This window comes from Bos grunniens, chromosome 18 (assembly GCF_055505025.1).
Source record: "Bos grunniens cultivar Pamir isolate PY7600 chromosome 18, Bosgru_T2T1.0, whole genome shotgun sequence".
Lineage (NCBI taxonomy): Eukaryota > Metazoa > Chordata > Mammalia > Artiodactyla > Bovidae > Bos > Bos grunniens.
This window is the reverse complement of record NC_141182.1, coordinates 13,925,878-13,944,208: the sequence shown is the minus strand read 5'-3', so window position 1 is coordinate 13,944,208 and position 18,331 is coordinate 13,925,878. Positions and strand designations below refer to the sequence as shown.

General features: G+C 51.9%; 1 protein-coding gene across 1 annotated transcript; it reads left to right on the top strand.

Moving 5' to 3' along the window:
• Nucleotides 1-14: 14 nt before the first annotated feature.
• On the top strand, nt 15-2,548 carry LOC147353078 (thyrotropin-releasing hormone receptor-like). Its single transcript, XM_086355127.1, has 2 exons — nt 15-137; nt 2,090-2,548. Exons 1-2 carry the CDS (start codon nt 15-17, stop codon nt 2,546-2,548), a joined length of 582 nt encoding a protein of 193 aa, XP_086211253.1.
• Nucleotides 2,549-18,331: the final 15,783 nt, after the last annotated feature.

Below are 18,331 nucleotides of genomic sequence, written 5' to 3'. Positions count from 1 at the left end.
GCCCTGGTGCACGAATGGTCAGGAAGGATGGGGGGAGTGGGGTGGACACTCCGGGGGCCCTGGAAGCACTCAGCCCTGACTGGGGCAACTCTGGGGGTCCTGAGAGGAGGGACCACATCTCAGGATTCAGGGGATCCGTACACGTTTGCAGCCCAAGACAGGCGTGTACAGGCTCCCACGTGTAACCACGATGGGCACGTGGAGAGGCTGAGGCGGGGGTGGGCTGAGCAGAGAGGGTCCCTGTGGATGAGCAGCTGAGACGTGAGATGGGTAGAAATAAAGGGGGAGACATAGAGACCAGGGAGAGGGAAGCAGAGAGACAGACACAGAGAGAGGGAGACAGGGGGAGAGAGAGAGAGGGAGGGACTGGGAAAACTTGAGAGTACCTTGGGCAGCGAGGAGATCAAACCAGTCAATCCTAAAGGAAATCAACCCTGAATATTCATTGGAAAGACTGATGCTGAAGCTGAAACTCCAATACTTTGGCCACCTGATGTGAAGAGCTGACTCAATGGAAAGACCCTGATGCTGGGAAAGATTGAGGGCAGGAGGAGAAGGGGACGACAGAGGATGAAATGGTTGGATGGCATCACCAACTCAGTGGACTTGAGTTTGAGCAAACTCTGGGAGATAGTGAAGGACAAGGAAGCCTGGTGGGCTGCAGAGACACAGAGACAGAGAGGGAGACACAGAGAGAGACAGACGAAAACAAACAGTGAGAGGGAGAGACAGAGAGAGACGGAGAGACAGAGATACACACACACACAGACAGAGGGAGAGAGACATGAGGAGACAGAGGGAGAGACAGAGAGAAACGGAGAACCAGAGGCACTGAGTGGTCAAGGCCTGCTTGCACTCGAGCTGTAGCATGGCCCCAGTACAAAGCTACGGACACACAGGTGGCACACTTCCTGGGGCAAAGGAGTGATGACTTCATGGGGGTCCCTTACCCCCACCTCCCCATAGACCAATTCCTGAAGGACACTGCAATTCTCCTGATGCCACAAGTGGAGACGGAGGCTCAGAGAGGTGCAGGGGGCTGGCCGAGGTCACCCAGCTTAGGCTTGCTGGCCTCAGCACTTACACTCCACGCTCTGCCCCCCGCACTCTGGAGGCAGCAGCAGGCAGAGGCCAAGATAGAGCAGACGAGGGGCCCCCCGAGACCTCCCCTCAGCTCTGGGGTCCCCAGGAAGTTCTCTGCACAGATCAGTGATGGCTGTCCCTCTGTGTGGCCAAGACATCTGCCCGTTCCCCTCCCACTGACCCTCCTCCTTCCCAGGGATGCCGTGCCCCTGGGCTGGCAGTGGGAAGTCGGAGCCCAGCATGTCCCTTTTCTCAGCCTGCCTGGCGCCTCACTCCTGAGCTGGAAGAACAGAATGGGGTGCAGACTGGGGACGTGACTGTGGCTGGCGGGCCACCAGGACAGCGGCGTGCACAGACGGGCTGCAGGAGAAGCTGGCTCATAGTGCACATGCTGTGTGATCGCTCACTCGGAGCCTCTGCTTCCTCTTATTGTTTTTGTTTTTGCCTCGAGGCTTGTGGGGTCTTAGCTCCCCAACCAGGGATTGAACCTGGCCCACAGCAGTGAAAGCCCCTGAGTTTTAACCACTGAACTGCTGGGGAATTCCCTTCCTCTTCCTCCAGGTGGAGGTGATACAGCGCCACTGGGAGGCCGGGGGCAGGGAATGTAACCCGAGTGCCAGCAGCCACTGCGCCCACTTGGGCTTCCCTGAGGCACCACTCCAGGCATCCAGTCTTTATTTGCTGGGGGTCTGAGAGGTCTGGGGGGCGGGGTGCACCAGGGGGCACAGGGCAGTGAGCATTTACCACCCGAGGTGGGGCTATTCCATCAGTGTGTCGACCAGCACGGCTTTGAATGCCGGCCCTGGGTTTCTGCATGGGAAACGTTTAGTGTAGAGCCCAGTGGGTACGCTGTAGTAATTTCAGTGATACTGCAATTACGTTCTCATCACACGCTCAGCAAACACATCCTGAGGCAGGAGCCACAGCCTCAGCTCAGCCGCTGGCCCTGCTGGCCCCACAGTGTGAAGGGTGACGGTGGTTGCCCACAAGGCCCTCCTGCCTGCAGGTCACCAAGATGCTGGTGGTGGTCGTGCTGCTGTTTGCCGTCCTGTGGATGCCCTACCGCACGCTGGTGCTGCTCAACTCCTTTGTGGCTCAGCCCTTCCTGGACCCTTGGGTGCTCCACTTCTGTCACACCTGCATGTATGCCAACAGCGCCATCAACCCCATCATTTACAGCCTCATGTCCCAGAAGTTCCGGGCGGCCTTCTGGCGGCTATGCCAGTGTGGGTCAGAGGGGCCACAGAGGTGCACGGCCGGCCTCAGCACCGCCAGCTACAGCATGGTCCGAGACACCCCCCCAGAAGGCGCAGACCAGTGGGAGCGAGGTTGTCGGCCCTCAGGCAGCTGGGCCCCCACTCCCACAGCAGGGGCCTGGATTCAGCACAGTCTGAGGGCCGCCCTCCCCCTGCCCAGCCCCTCCCGCCTCCTTCGGTTTGCTCCCCTGCTGGATCCTGTCTGCTGATGGCTGGCGGGGCCAGGAGATGGGCAGACACCCCTTTGCTCTGTCCCTGGGCCACAATGTGAGAGTGGGGCTGTCTCGGGTCATGAACAGAGCAGAGTGCTGTTTCTTCTGGCCTGCTGCTGCTGCTGCTAAGTCGCTTCAGTCGTGTCCGACTCTGTGTGACCCCATAGACGGCAGCCCATCAAGCTCCCCCGTCCCTGAGATTCTCCAGGCGAGAATGCTGGAGTGGGTTGCCATTTTCTTCTCCAATGCGTGAAAGTGAAAAGTGAAAGTGAAGTCGCTCAGTCGTGTCTGACTCCCAGTGACCCCTTGGACTGCAGCCTACCAGGCTCCTCCATCCATGGGATTTTCCAGGCAAGAGTACTGGAGTGGGGTGCCATTGCCTTCTCCGTCACTGAGCCATAAACAGGAAGCCTTCCTGTGCCCTCTTGCTCTGAGGCGTCCAAGCTCTGCCCTTGAGGAGCCCGCTTTGTTGACCACTGCCCTCTACATCCAGGGATGGAGGGGAGTTCACAGCGTGGGACAGCTAGGCCCCAGGCTTCCTGCTCTCAGGCTCCATCACTTTTCTGGGTGGAACACTGCAGCCAAAGGCATTGACAATTCAGGTGGCAGGGGCCAGAAGGAGCCTTCCATCGGGGAGCCGGATAGGTTTCTTGACCAGCTGGTGGAACCGTCGCCTGGCCTGACTCTCAGAATCTCAAGCCTGTTTCCTCCCCACCACTTCCCTGCAGTTGCTCCATGTGGTAACTGGTTTCAAGGAATGCAGATCAATGATAGTCACCTCTGCTTTGACACCAAGAACCAGTGGAGCCTGGACTGAGGGCCACGTGTAGATGGCCAGGACCAAGGACCCTCGAACCAGCCCTCAGGTGAAGGACCCTGGGGGTGGCCTTCCCTGTACCACGTGATCTGGCCTTGTACCTGCCCTGTACCACGTGATTTGGCCAGGACCTGGCCTGTTTACCTGGCGGAAGGTGGCAGCTAAGCTGGATGAACTGATGCCCAGCCTTCCATTAGTGCACATAGCTGTCCACCCTGCTGATCCACCAATAAGGAGAGAGAGCCGGTGTGAGTGGGTGTGGCCATGGTCACATGACAACCCTGGTCTGGATTACTGCAGCCCCAAGTGAGCCATTGCTGGGCTGTGGCGCCATCCACGTCTGCTATCCCCCCACACCCCCTGGTGGTTCTTACTGATGGTTGAAGGCTCTGAGCCCTGGGCCAGCCTACCATCTGCAGCCCTTTTACCCCAGCAATGGCCCTGTCAAGGGGACCTCCAATTGTGTCGGTTTTAATGTATGAGGAAACTGAGGCCAGGGAAACTTTCAGAGGGTCACCTGTCCCCGGTGGGTGAGTCACTGAGCTCCTGCCAACAAAGCTCAATAGGACAAAGGCACAGCATCTTGAACCCAGCCCCATTCCCTTTGAGATTATTTACCTCTTGGCCATTGTGATGCTCATTAAAGCAGATTTTCCATGGACACTTGTTTGGGAGGAGGTCTGTGTGTCCAGAGGTGGCCTGGGTGTGACCTCCAGGATGGAAGGAGATAGGTGTGAGGGAGGACATTGGGCAGGGAGAAAGGGCATCCTGAAAGCTGGGGCCTTGGTGGGACTCTGTCCCCAGAGAGAGCCGAGGGACAGATGGGGGCTGATGAGAAGATGGGGCCTCGCTGGAGGAAGGGTGCCCTCTCGCTGACCTTGTGGCTGAGCTCTGAGACAGAGGCTGCCTGGGTGTGAGCATCTCCCATACCTGCAGAGGGCCTGCTGGGTCAAGGTCTTGGTGCTGGTCCTGACCTTTCTCCATACCCCTCCTGTCACCCTGCACACCTGGGCTGGGACGCCCCGCCACATCTAAGACAGGGCTCAGTGAGGGTACCTGTCACCAGAGTTCTGGCCTTACCACTGTACCAGTCTCGCTGTCTGAACTGCTCCCTTTCTGTCTTTTTGTGGTGTAGGAACATCTCATTGACAGGGAGGTTAACTGTTTATTGTCCCCTACCCAGGACATACATGAAAGTCAGGAAATAATTTAGGCACCTCACTTCCCTGCAGATGGGGAAAAGGAACTTGTGAAAGTCAGAGAGGACCCCAGGCTGCTGCCCCAACTCCCGGAGTGAGCTGTGCTCCTGGCTTAATTTAACGTGCGGCTCTCTGGAGCTCTGTCGGGTGGTCCACGGGTCCCCAAACCTGGCATGCATCAGCCCCTCCCTCTGAAGCCCCTCACTGGCTCCAATTTTTATTTCCCAGTTTTCAGAATAACAGTTTCACCCCCAGAGAGTGTCAAAAAATACCAGAGCTGGGCTGGGGCCAGAGGTCTGCACACATGGAGTAGAGGGATCAGCTTCTCGGTGGGAGCAGTGCCCTGTCTGGGGAACAAAAGCTGAAAGCTCTGACAACCCACTCCATGCTAAGGGACGTGCCAGGATGGGGGCACCTGGGCAGACGATAGTCCCAGCCCTTAGCTGTGATAGCGCCTGTGACAAGCAGCATCCCTATTTAAGGGGCCAGGACCAGCACTGTGCTCTGGATGGATTTCGCACCCGAGGAGCTAAAAGCAAAGACACTTTGGTGTGTGGACACGGCACCAGTGGCTCTCTCCCAGCTAGGCCAGGAGGCCGCAGGGACACGTGTGAAGCTGGGCCTGCTGTGGCTCAGAACTCGAGCTGTCCCGGACAACGCAGAGGTGCTGTCGCCCCGTGGGAACAGATGCAGCAGTCGGAGGTTAGAGCATGTGCTTCTCTGGAACAGGCCCAGAAAACGGGCCCTGGACAGGCCAGGTATGCCACACAGAGCCCTCGGCGATTGGGACACAAGGTCTGTGCCATTCAGAGCTGTCCCGAGACTCTGCTCTCTGCTGAGCCCATGTGGCCCTCGGGGTAAATGCCCAGGGGCTGCCGAGGGCACAGTGCCTGGGGCTGGCTCAGCTCCCTCTCCAGACCTGTGTGGACACCCACTCCCTCCCTCCAGCAGGGGCTGCTGTGGGCTCAGGGCAGTGCTGTGCTCCCCAGCTAGGCTGGGCCCAGGGGCCAGGGGTTCCCCTGGGAAATGCCGGAACAGCCAGGGTATCTGGGTGGGGTCCCCTCTGAGCCTGTGCTCCCAGAAAACAGGGGCAGTTAAGAAGCTTCACAGGGGACTTTGCTAGAATCCAGTGATTAGACTCTGAGCTTCTAGTGCTGGGGGCACAGATTTGATTCCTGTTGGGGAAGATCCCATATGTCGTGTGACATGGCCAAACCCCCCCCCAAAACAAGAAGCCAGACAAATCTCTTGTTTTTTGAAACATTGGGAGACAGTTTTCTGCAAAGACTTCCCTGAATGATGTAGATGAAGTAGGTCCACCCTTCCTCAGGAGCCCCATGAGACCCCCAGATACTTCCCGGGTTACTTGTCACCAGGCCAAACTTTGCTCCTCCAGCTCCTGGTTCTTTGTCTCACGTTCAATAAGCTGAAATGAGACTGCGTGTTCCCCTGAAACTAGCAACAGAGAAAAACATTCTCCATTCAGCTGACTGAGAGTGCTCTTATGGCCAAACAGCTGGAAACCACCTGCCTGTCACCTGGAGACCACCTGCCTGTCACCTGCAGAACACCACCCTGTCACCTGCAGACCATTCATTTGACAGGAGACCACCCACCTGTCACCTGCAGAACATGACCCTGTCACCTGGAGACCACCCACCTGTCACCTGCAGAACATGACCCTGTCACCTGGAGACCACCTGCCTGTCACCTGCAGAACCCCACCCTGTCACCTGGAGACCACCTGCCTGTCACCTGCAGAACCCCACCCTGTCATCTGGAGAACACCACCCTGTCACCTGGAGACCACCTTGTCACCTGCAGAGCATTCATTTGATAGGAAACCACCTGCCTGTCACCTGGAGAACACCACCCTGTCACCTGGAGACTACCTGCCTGTCATCTGCAGAACACCACCTTGTCACCTGCAGACCATTCATTTGACAGGAGACCACCCGCCTGTCACCTGCAGGACACCACCCTGTCACCTGGAGACCACCTGCCTGCCACCTGGAGAACCCCACCCTGTCATCTGGAGAACACCACCCTGTCACCTGGAGAACACCACCCTGTCACCTGGAGACCACCTGCCTGTCACCTGGAGAACACCACCCTGTCACCTGGAGACCACCTTGTCACCTGCAGACCATTCATTTGATAGGAAACCACCTGCCTGTCACCTGCAGAACACCACCTTGTCACCTGGAGACCACCTGCCTGTCACCTGCAGAACACCACCTTGTCACCTGCAGACCATTCATTTGACAGGAGACCACCCGCCTGTCACCTGCAGGACACCACCCGCCTGTCACCTGCAGGACACCACCCTGTCACCTGGAGACCACCTGCCTGTCACCTGCAGAACACCACCCTGTCACCTGGAGACCACCTGCCTGCCACCTGGAGACCACCCTGTCACCTGCAGACCATACATTTGACAGAAGACCACCTGCCTGTCACCTGGAGACCTCTCATCTGACTGGAGACCAGCACCCTGTCACCTGTAGATCTGTCCCCCCGCCACCCCACCCCCGACGTCTGCTCTCTGCCTAAGAGCCGCGGCAGAGCCACCTGCCAGGACCTCTGGCCCCTGGCCCCGGGAGCCTTGCCCTGGGTTGGGGTTAGGCCGCCAGCGGAGGCTGGGCAGGTCCTGTGTCTCTCTGAGCCCCCAGCCCCGCAGCAGCGAGTGTGTGGAGTTCGTGCCGGTCCACGCTCGTGCCCCGCCCCCCCAGCTATCCCCGCAAGCCCCGCGCTCCCTGCGTCCGCCCGCGGGTCTCAGGCGCCTCTCGGCCTGCGCGGTGGCCGTCGGTGACCAGAGGGCTGATCGGAGCCAGTGGCTCTTAGGGGATGACCCAGGAATGCCTGAAGTCGCCGTAGTGCAGGTAAGACACATATTTGCAGTTTCTTGAGCTTTGCGCGTGGACACGAAGGACTTTTTGCAGTTTTTGAAGCCGCACGGGTCATTCTAGGGGAGCAACCCCCGTGTAGCTGAGGAGACACTGTTCTCGGCTTCTGAGCAGGCAGCTCACCCTTTGGGGTGTCGCGTCATTGCAACCAGCCAGTCGGTGGCCCCTCAGCCCTCCCCCATGCCCCCCACCGAACCGGCAGGCCTCTGCCGAAACACTTGCCTTTGTGCTCCTTTAATTGCAGGCGGGGCGGGGCAGGGATAACGGGACACCCCTCCCCTGCTGGGTTCCAGAATGTTCTCAAGCCATGGGTGCAAAGTGTCAGCGCCTGCCTCCCACTGCTCACCCCATCACAGATGCACAGCACTTTGTCCTCCTCCGACTCCAGGCAGCTTCAGACCTGCCGCCCAAGACGTCTGGAGCTACCACTGGTCCTTCCGTGTGTCTTTGGGAGGCTCCTGTCCTCCTGAGCCTGTACCTCCCTCCTCCTCCTCCCTGCGAGGTCAGGGCCTCTCAGGCTCTCCGGCCCCCACCTGACTGAGGAGCTGGGCCCCTGGCCTGGACCGTAGGTGCCTGCCAGCTCTGTGCGAAGGGAGGAGAGATGGTGGCGGAGAATGGGGCCTAGAAGGAGTGGCCCCTCTGGGCCAGGCTGCTCTGCTTGGCCTGGGCTTCCAGGTGCTCTGTGCAGCTGGCCCAGAGAGGATGCTGATGCCAGGACCCTGGCCCAGATGGGATGCGGTGGCCGAGGAGGAGTTGTCTGGAGGTGTGGCAGTTGCCACCTGGTGCTGGGGGTGGCTGGGAGTGATGCCACCAAGGTAGTCCTCAGAGTGGGGGCGGGGTGCTGAGGCCTTGCGTAACCTTTACCCCCTCCTGTGGCTGAGCAGGGGTGGAGTGTGCCAGTTGGGATCCTTGGAGCCTGGATTGAGCGCTGCTCCTAGCAGAGGAGGGCCTGGAGTCAGCAGGCAAGGGGAGAGGTATCTGTGGTCCACATGAGCCTCCCAGACTCCCTGAGGTGGCTCCCCAACTTAGAACTTGGGGGAATGGAGCCAGCGTCCTCCGGTGAGAACAGCCTGGAGCCTGGGATACCAAGGCCCACCTCCTCATTTTCTACTTGGAATGATCCTCACGCTGTCCCTGAGGGTGAAGGGGCTGAACTGTGCTCTGTCAGCCCTGAAGGGTGCCAGTTGTGGGGACTCCACAGACCACTGTGGAAGGGCGCCAATTGTGGGGTTGTCATCGGGTTTTGGAGGTATGGGGGGTGTTGCCTGGGACTTGGCCATCTGAGAGCCCCAGTGGAGGGGCTCCGAGTGGGGGAAGTGGGAAGGGGCACCTTAATAGTGGCTGAGGGGGCAGAGAACAGAGAGCTGGGCTGTGTGCAGGGGGGACCAGGGTCGAGAACAGATTTCTATCCTGCTACAGACAGAAGTGCCTGGAGGGGCCTTGCATCAATGTCACTAAACCTCCAATTTCTTCTTTGGCAAAACAGCTCACCCCCCTGATCTTGGTGGAGGGGTGGTGAGGGATTAATGTAGCAGTCCCCGAAGTGCGATGTGTGGAACCCTGAAGGTCTGCCATTTCGAAACCACTCAGACACTGTTTGCCTTTGTTGTAAGGTGACCTTTGCTCTGGTGGCCGTGGCATGGGATGTGCTCATGGTCACCCTGTCCCCACAGTTCACACTGAGGCTGTTTTTGACGAGGCCATGACAGATGCTACTTTAGTAAATCTCACCTCTTGAATTCTGCCTTTTTAATGGTTTTGGTGATGAAATGGGAGGAGTGGGTATGGCTGTGAATGGTGTTCCATGGGGTCAAGTGTCCTCCAGGCCGGGACCAGGAGACCAGCTCAAGGTCTGTGGTGGTGATAAAGTCCAGGCTCTCGCGTGAAAATTAGAATTTTGCACAGCTTGACAGCTTTTCAAGGTTTGATGGCTTTCCGGATGAAATTGGTGGGGATGGGCGGAAAGCTGTATCCGTGTTTGATGTTGTGTAATGAGGTGTGCCTCCAGTGAGCTGTCCCTTAGACTCCCTGAGCTTAGATTTCCTAAATGACCCAATACAAGATGTTGAGATCATACCTGGGTAAAAGGAACAACCCTTTCAAAGTGCATAAGAAGCCACTGGATTTTCCTGTAACGGGAGGAAGGGATCAGGATGTGATAGAGTCCACCTGGAAGCTGGTCTTCAGGCCCTGCTGCATGATCTGACCAGGCCCTTTCCAGTCACACGTCTGTGTGGGTTAGATTTTCTTCGCCTCCTTCGACCAAAATAATATACTGACCCAGGTGAGAATCCCACTGCCTGCTGTTAAATAGCCAACAGTAAAAAGATTTGAGGGCTTCCCAGGTGACGCAGTGGCAAAGAATTCCCCTGCAAATGCAGGAGATGCAGGAGACATGGTTTCAATCCCTGAGTCAGGAAGATCCCCTGGGGTAGGAAATGGCAACCCACTCCAGTGTTCTTTTTTTTTTTTTTTTCTAAACTTTTTATTTTCTATTGAGGTATAGCTAATTAACAACATTGTGATAGCTTCAGGTGAACAGTGAAGGGACTCAGCCTTACATATACATGTATCCATTCTCCCCCAAACTCACCTCCCATCCTGGCTGCCACATAACATTGAGCAGAGTTCCATGTGCTCTTCAGTAGGACCTTGTTGGTTATCCATTTTAAGCACAGCAGTGTGTACCTGTCCATCCCAAACTCCCTAACTATCCCTTCCCCCGATCCTTCTCCCCAGCAACCATAAGCTTGTTCTTTGAGTCTCTTTATGTTTTGTAGGTCCATTTATATAATTTCTTTTCAGATTCCACACATAAGGAACGTCACATCATATTTCTCCTTCTCTGACTTCGCTCAGTATGACCGTCTCCAGGTCCATCCATGTTGCTGCAAATGGCATTATTTCGTTCTTTTTAATGGCTCAGTAATATTCCAGTGTATATATGTACCATATCTTCTTTATCCATTCCTCTGTTGATGGACATTTAGGTTGCTTCCATGTATTGGCTATCATAAACAGTGCTGCTCATGTTGGAGGGTCTCCGGTGGGAGCATGGGTTGGCAGGGGCTCACCGCATGGCAGTGGCAGCAGCAGTTCTGGAAGTCCCCCTTGGCATAATCCCTCTTGGAGGTCACAATTAACCTTGCCATAGAGCCTGTAGACCCCAGGGCTGGGTCGTCTCAGGCCAAGCAACTAACAAGGAGGGAGAGCAACCTCACTCTAGTATTGCCTGGAAAATTCCACGGACAGAGGAACCTGCTGGGCTACAGTCCTTAGGGTCGCAAAGAGTTGACCTTGACTGAGCATGTATGCAGAGGTACTGACAGGTGACAAGAGATTTGAAAACACAATGTTCTTCTCTCTGAATTTTCTCCTTATTTAGGAAAATACTATTTTTCATAAAAACATTATTTCTGTTGATATGTAATGGGTTCAGTTAAGTTCTGTCGCTCAGTCATGTCTGACTCTTTGCGACCCCATGGACTGCAGCACGCCAGGCTTCCCTGTCCATCACCAACACCCAGAGCTTGCTCAAACTCATGTCCATCGAGTCAGTGATGCCATCCAACCATCTCACCCTCTGTCATCTCCTTCTCCTCCTGCCTTCAGTCTTTCCCAGCATCAGGGTCTTTTCCAATGAGTCAGTTCTTCATACGAGGTGGCTAAAGTATTGGAGCTTCAGCATCAGTCCTTCCAATGAATATTCAGGACTGATTTCCTTTAGGCTTGACTGGTTTGATCTCCTTGCAGTCCAAGGGATTCTCAAGAGTCTTCTCTAGAAAGATGGTAACAATAACCCTGTATACGAGACAGCAAAAGAGACACTGATGTATAGAACAGTCTTTTGGACTCTGTGGGAGAGGGAGAGGGTGGGATGATTTGGGAGAATGGCATTGAAATACGTATAATATCACATATGGAACGAGTTGCCAGTCCAGGTTCGATGCATGATACTGGATACTTGGGGCTGGTGCGCTGGGACAACCCAGAGGGATGGTATGGGGAGGGAGGAGGGAGGAGGGTTCAGGATGGGGAACACATGTATACCTGTAGCGGATTCATTTCGATATTTGGCAAAACCAATACAATATTGTAAAGTTTAAAAATAAAATAAAATTAAAAAAAAGAGTCTTCTCCAACACCACAGTTCAAAAGCATCAACTCTTCGGTGCTCAGCTTTTTTGCGGTCTAACTCTCCCATCCATATATAACTACTGGAAAAACCATAGCTTTGACTAGACGGACCTTTGTTGGCAAAGTAACATCTCTGCTTTTTAATAATGCTGTCTAGGTTTGTCATAGCTTTTCTTCCAAGGAGCAAGCGTCTTTTAATTTCATGACTGCAGTCACAGTTCACAGTGATTTTGGAGCCCCCCAAAATAAAGTCTCTCACTGTTTCCATTGTCTCCCCATCTATTTGGCACGGAGTGATGGGACCGGATGCCATGATCTTTGTTTTTTCAATGTTGAGTTTTAAGCCTACTTTTTCACAGTCCTCTTTCACCTTCATCAAGAAACTCTTTAGTTCTTCTTCCCTTTCTGCCATAAGGGTCATGTCATCTGAATATCTGAGGTTATTAATGTTTCTCCCGGCAGTCTTGATTCCAGCCTTTGCTTCATCCAGCCTGGCATTTTTCATGATGTACTCTGCATATAAGTTAAATAAGCAGGGTGACCATATATAGCCTTGATGTACTTCTTTCCCAATTTGGAGCCAGACCATTGTTCCATGTCCAGTTTTAACTGTTGCTTCTTGACCTGCATACAGGTTTCTCAGGAGGCAGGTAAGGTGGTCTGGTATTCCCATCTTGAAGAATTCTCCACAGTTTGTTGTGATGCACACAGTCAAAGGCTTTGGTGTGGTCAATAAAGCAGAAGTAGATGTTTTAATTACTGTTATTTTAAAATAACACGAATATTTAAAAATTCTAAGCTGTATCTAATCTGGTAAATACCTATAGATACAGCATACATAGATCAAAGCTCCTTGGGGTCCTCAGTAATTTAAGAATGTAAATGGGGTCCTGAAATAAAGTTTTCAACTAACTTAGGCAGCAGATGCAGATTAACGTTGATCTTGTGGTTTAGTTGCTGCCTCATGTCCAACTCTTTTGCAATTCCATGGACTGTAGCCCGCCAGGCTCCTCTGTCCATGGGATTTCCAAGGCAAGAATACTGGAGTGGGTTGCCATTTCCTTCTCCAGGGGATCTTCCTGACCCAGGTCTCCTGCATTGCAGGCAGATTCTTCACCACTGAGCCACCAGGGTAGTACCTGGCAGATCTGTTCTTGATAAATGGTCGTTTCCTTCAGTTTACTTTTGGGTAAACTGAAGTTCCAAGAGGAAGGATTCACCTGTGACACAGGCAGGGCCAGGTGCCTGCCCGACTCCCAGCTGTGATGCTCCATCTGCCCACATGGCTCCCCTGCCTCCTCCCTCCTGCCCACTTCCCACTGGTGACTCCTGAGCAGGGGGCAGCTTGGAGCCCTCAGAACCCTTGCTCAGAACCTCCCCGCCCCTCAGGAGGCCAGCATCAGTGAGCACCATGGAGGAGAGGGTCCCCTCTGGGACTGCTGAGGCAGGAGGAGCCCAGCCTGCCTTTAAAGGATCTGCACCCATGTCCCTGATCAGAAAATCACGGCAGATGTTTAGTTGTAAGCAGTGTGTGCTCACTGTGGAAAACTATAGAGGTAGAAAAAGGTGAAAAGACCTTCTTTTCACACACAAAGTACCTTCAACTCCATCACCCGAGTGAGTTTCCTCAGAGGCTGTAGCCAGTTTTGTCCTGGGAGAGTGAGGACGCGTGGAGGCTGTCCTGGGCCACACACATTGGCAGGTCCAGACCCGGGCTCTTTCCTCACCTGCACTAGCTGTCAACAAACCCAGGCAGAGCTCGTTGAACCACTCTGTCCACTGTAGATCTGTGTGACCCTACCTCGAGCAAGTCCATGGGCACCATTTTCCCAACAGCATTTGCTCACCTTGTCTCTATGTCATGTTCTGGTAATTCTTGTGGTATTTCAAGATTTTTCATTATTATTATATTTATTATGGTGATCTGTGTTTAGTGACCCTTGGTATTACTCTTGCAACAAGTTTGCAACTGGCTGAAGGCTTAGAGGATGGTCAGCATGTTTTAGCTATAAAATATTTAATTAAGGTTTGCACACTGTTTTTATACATGATACTACTGCATGCTTAACAGGCTATAGTATATGCACTGGGAAAGCAAAGAATTTGTACAATAAAGGACCCGCCTTGTTGTAATGCTTGCTTTACAGCCTGTGACGTTCTGGACTCAAACCTGCAGTATATCCGAGGTGTGCCTGTGTAATTAGAACAAAATCTCCTCCGACCGAGAAAACTTCTCCACAGGGTAGAGCAGGGAGGATGAGCTCAGGATTGTGTAAGCCTGAAACCAGATCATGACACTTGTCTCACCACCTGGCCATCGCAGACAGGAGGGGCACTCACCCTTGTACGTAGCTGGGGAGAGTCAGCCCATTAGACACACGTTCCTGGGACAGACCAGCATCAGTCCTTAGGTAGGAGGCCCTGACAGCACCATTGGTCACACACAGTTCACGCCAGCTCCCCCTGTAATTGGGGTTTGTGTTAGCTGATCGCCTTTATCTAAAGGGACAATAGATGTTCTGGCCTCTCACAGGCACGGGGTTTCAGCCTAGATCCAAGGACCTGTACCCCGCAGAATCTGGAGTAGAAGGAGAGCCTCTTCCCTGAGGATCACACTCCAGGAGGCGGCTCCCAGGCCCTGGAGAAAGATGGTCCTGGGTTGTAAACCTGCAACAGGCTTATGGAGCTGTTTATAGAGATGACATCCATTTCAGAGGAGGCAGAGAAAGAATTTACAGTTGTTTTAAATGCTCTAAGGCAAGACAGGGGATAGTCCCATTCCCTTTTTGCAGCAAGAAGATTAATTGTTTTCCCTGTTTTAATCTGTTTGCTCTCACACAGCCTCTGAGGGGACCTGAGAAGGGTTAGGCAGTGATGCAATGACTTGGGTCACAGCATGATTGGGAGCAGAGGGGTCACAGAGAAACGGGGGGATGAGGTATGTGTAGGAGCGGGAGCATTAAGCCTGCGGGGGCCTGTCTGGTGTCAGCTGTCTGTCTGAGACTGCCCCCCTGGACTAGGGGCTGAGAGCCAAGGGTGCGGGTGGAGCTGGGGGGCCACTGGCTTGTGCAGGGGCTGCAGCAGCATGGGTGGATCTAGATGTTATCATCCTAAGTGAAATCAGTCAGCCAGAGAAAGACAAGTACCATGTCACTTACGTGTAAAATCTAAAAAACAATACAAATGAATCCATGTACAGAACAGGAACAAACTCATAGACGTAGAAAACAAACTTATGATTACCAAAGGGGCAGGGGGAGGGATAAATGAGGGTTATAGGGTTAACAGTTACACATGACTGTATATAGGACAGATAAACAGTAAAGCTTTACTGTGTAGCAGGGGCCCCCAACCTCCCAGATCTAATGCCTGGTGATGTCGTGATATTAGAAATAAAGTGCACAATAGATGTAATGAGCTTGAATCATCCTGAAACCATCCCCCACCCCGTCTGTGGAAAAACTGACTTCGGTCCCCAGCACCAAAAAGGCTGGGGCCGCTGCTGTATAGCACAGAGAGCTACATTCAGTGTCTTATCAGTTGAGTTCAGTTCAGTCGCTCAGTCGTATCTGACTCTTTGCGACCCCATGAACTGTAGCATGCCAGGCATCCCTGTCCATCACCAACTCCCGGAGTTCACCCAAACTCATGTGCATCGAGTCGGTGATGCCATCCAACCATCTCATCCTCTGTCGCTGCCTTTTCCTTTTGCCTTCAATCTTTCCCAGCATCAGGGTCTTTCCAGTGAGTTGACTCTTCACATCAGGTGACCAAAGTATTGGAGCTTCAGCTTCAGCATCTGTCCTTCGAATGAATATTTAGGATTTCCTTTAGGATTTACTAGTTTGATCTCCTTACTGTCCAAGGAACTTTCAAGAGTCTTCTCCAGCATCACAGTTTGAAAGCATGAATTCTTCAGCACTCAACCTTCTTTATGGCCCACCTCTCACATCTGTACATGGCTACTGGAAAACCCATAGCTTTGACTAGATGGAACTTTGTTGGCAAAGTGATGTGTCTGTTTTTAATGTGCTATCTAGGTTTGTTGTAGCTTTTTTCCAAGGAGTAAGCATCTTTTAATTTCATGGCTGCAGTGATTTTGGAGCCCAAGAAAGTAAAATCTGCCACTGTTTCCATTTTTTCCCCATCTATTTGCCATGAAGTGATGGGACTGGATGCCATGATTTTTGTTTTCTGAATGTTGAGTTTTAAGCCAGCTTTTTCACTCTCCTCTTTCACCTTCATCAAGAGGCTCTGTAGTTCCTCTTCACTTTCTGCCATTAGGATGGTGTCATATGCATATCTGAGGTTATTGATATTTCTCCTGGCAATCTTGATTCCAGCTTGTGCTACATCCAGCCTGGCATTTCACATGATGTGCTCTGCATGTAAGTTAAATAAGCAGGGTGACAGTATACAGCCTGGACATACTCCTTTCCCAATTTTGAACCGGTCCATTGTTTCATGTCCAGTTCTAATGGTTGCTTCTTGACCTGCATACAGGTTTCTCAGGAGTCAGGTAAGATGGTCTGGTATTCACATCTCTTGAAGAATTTTCCAGTTTGTTGTGATGCACACAGTCAAAGGCTTTAGTGTAGTCAATGAAGCAGAAGTAGATGTTTTTCTGGAATGCCCTTGCTTTCTCTGTGATCCAGTGGATGTCACAATTGAGCCCTTCTTTGGGATTGGAATGAAAATTGACCTTTTCCAGTCCTGTGGCCATTGCTGAATTTTCCAAATTTGCTGGCATATTGAGTGCAGCACTTTAAGAGCATCATCTTTTAGGATTTTAAATACTTCAGCTGAAATTCCATCACCTCCACTAGCTTTGTTCCTATCGATGTTTCCTAAGGCCTACTTGACTTCACACTCCAGGGTGTCTGGCTCTGGGTGAGTGATCACACCATCGTGATTATCTGGGTCATTAGGACTTTTTTGATACAGTTATGTGTATTCTTGCCACCTCTTCTTAATCTCTTGTTAGGACCATACCATTTCTGTCCTTTATTGAGCCCATCTTTGCATGAAATGTTGCCTTGGAGCCCCAATTTTCTTGAAGAGATCTCTAGTCTTTCCCATTCTACTGTTTTCCTCTATTTCTCTGCATTGATCGCTGAGGAAGGCTTTCTTATTTCTCCTTGCTGTTCTTTGGTACTCTGCACTCAGATGGTGTATCTTTCCTTTTCTTCTTTGCCTTTAGCTTCTCTTCTGTTCTCAGCTATTTGTAAGGCCTCCTCAGACACCATTTTGCCTTGTTGCATTTCTTTTTCTTGGTGGTAGTCTTGATCACTGCCTCCTGTACAATGTCACAAACCTCTGTCCACAGTTCTTCAGGTACTCTGTCTATCAGATCTAATCCCTTGAGTCTATTTGTCTATAGATTGTCTATAGATTATTATCTATACTTTCACTGTATAATTGTATGGGTTTTGATTTAGGTGGCCTAGTGAATGGCCTGAATGGCCTAGTGGTTTTTCCTACTTTCTTCAATTTAAGCTTAAACTTTGTAACATGGAGTTCATGATCTGAGCCACAGTCAGCTCCTGGTCTTGTTTTTTGCTGACTGTATAGAGCTTCTCCGTCTTCAGCTGCAAAGAATATGATCAGTTGGATTTCCGTGTTGACCATCTGGTGATGTCCATGTGTAGAGTCTTCTCTTGTAGTGTTGGAAGAGGGTGTTTGCTATGACCAGTACATTCTCTTGGCAAAACTCTGTTAGCCTTTGCCCGACTTCATTTTGTACTCCAAGGCTAAACTTGCCTGCTACTCCAGGTATCTCCTGATTTCCTACTTTTGCATTCCAGTCCCCTGTGATGAAAAGGACATCATTTTTCAGTGTTAGTTCTAGAAGGTCTTATAGGTTTTCACAGAACCATTCAACTTCAGCTTCTTGAGCATTACTGGTTGGGGCATAGACTTGGATTACTGTGATATTGAATGGTTTGCCTTGGAAACGAACAGAGATCATTCTGTCATTTTTGAGATTGCACCCAAGTACTGCATTTTGGACTCTTTCATTGACTCCTCCACATCTTCTAAGGGATTCTTGCCCATAGTAATAGATACAATGGTCATCTGAATTAAATTTGCCTATTCCTGTCCATTTTAGTTCACTGATTCCTAAAATACTGATGTTCACTCTTGCCATCTACTTTTTGACCACTTCCAATTTACCTTGATTCATGGACCTAACATTCCAGGTTCCTGTGCAATATTGGTTGGCTACTATCAGAAAACCAGATAAGTGTTGGCCAGGATGTAGAGAAACTGGAACTTTTGTGCACTGCTAGGAATATAAAATACTAAAAATAGCTGCTGTGGAAAACAGTATGGTGGTTCCTCAAAAAAATTAAAAACCGAATCACCACATGACTCAGCAACTCTGCCTCTGCGTGTGTACCCAAAAGAATTGAATGCAGTGTCTTTAGAGAGATTTGTACACCCCTATTCACAGCAGCATTGTTCACAACGGCCAGGGAGTGGAAGCAATACAAATACTCATCGACAGTGGATAAACAAAATATGGTGTAACACGATGGGATATTATTCAGCTTTTAAAAGGAATGAGGTGCTGGTGGGATGCTACAACATGGATGAACCTTGAGGACGTTATTTATTTGTTTTTACTTTTGGCCGTGCTCGGTCTTCATTGCTGTGTGGGCTTTTCTCCAGTTGCGGTGCGCCGGGGGCTCCTCTTTAGCAGCGGTGTGGGAGCTTCTCA

What these genes read in the sequence shown, in the direction of transcription:
- LOC147353078 (XM_086355127.1), top strand. Translation starts at nt 15, where the DNA reads ATGGTCAGGAAGGATGGGGGGAGTGGGGTGGACACTCCGGGGGCCCTG. An exon ending in TCTCAGGATTCAGGGGATCC is followed by an intron (nt 138 to 2,089) that starts GTACACGTTTGC and finishes TCCTGCCTGCAG; the next exon opens with GTCACCAAGATGCTGGTGGT.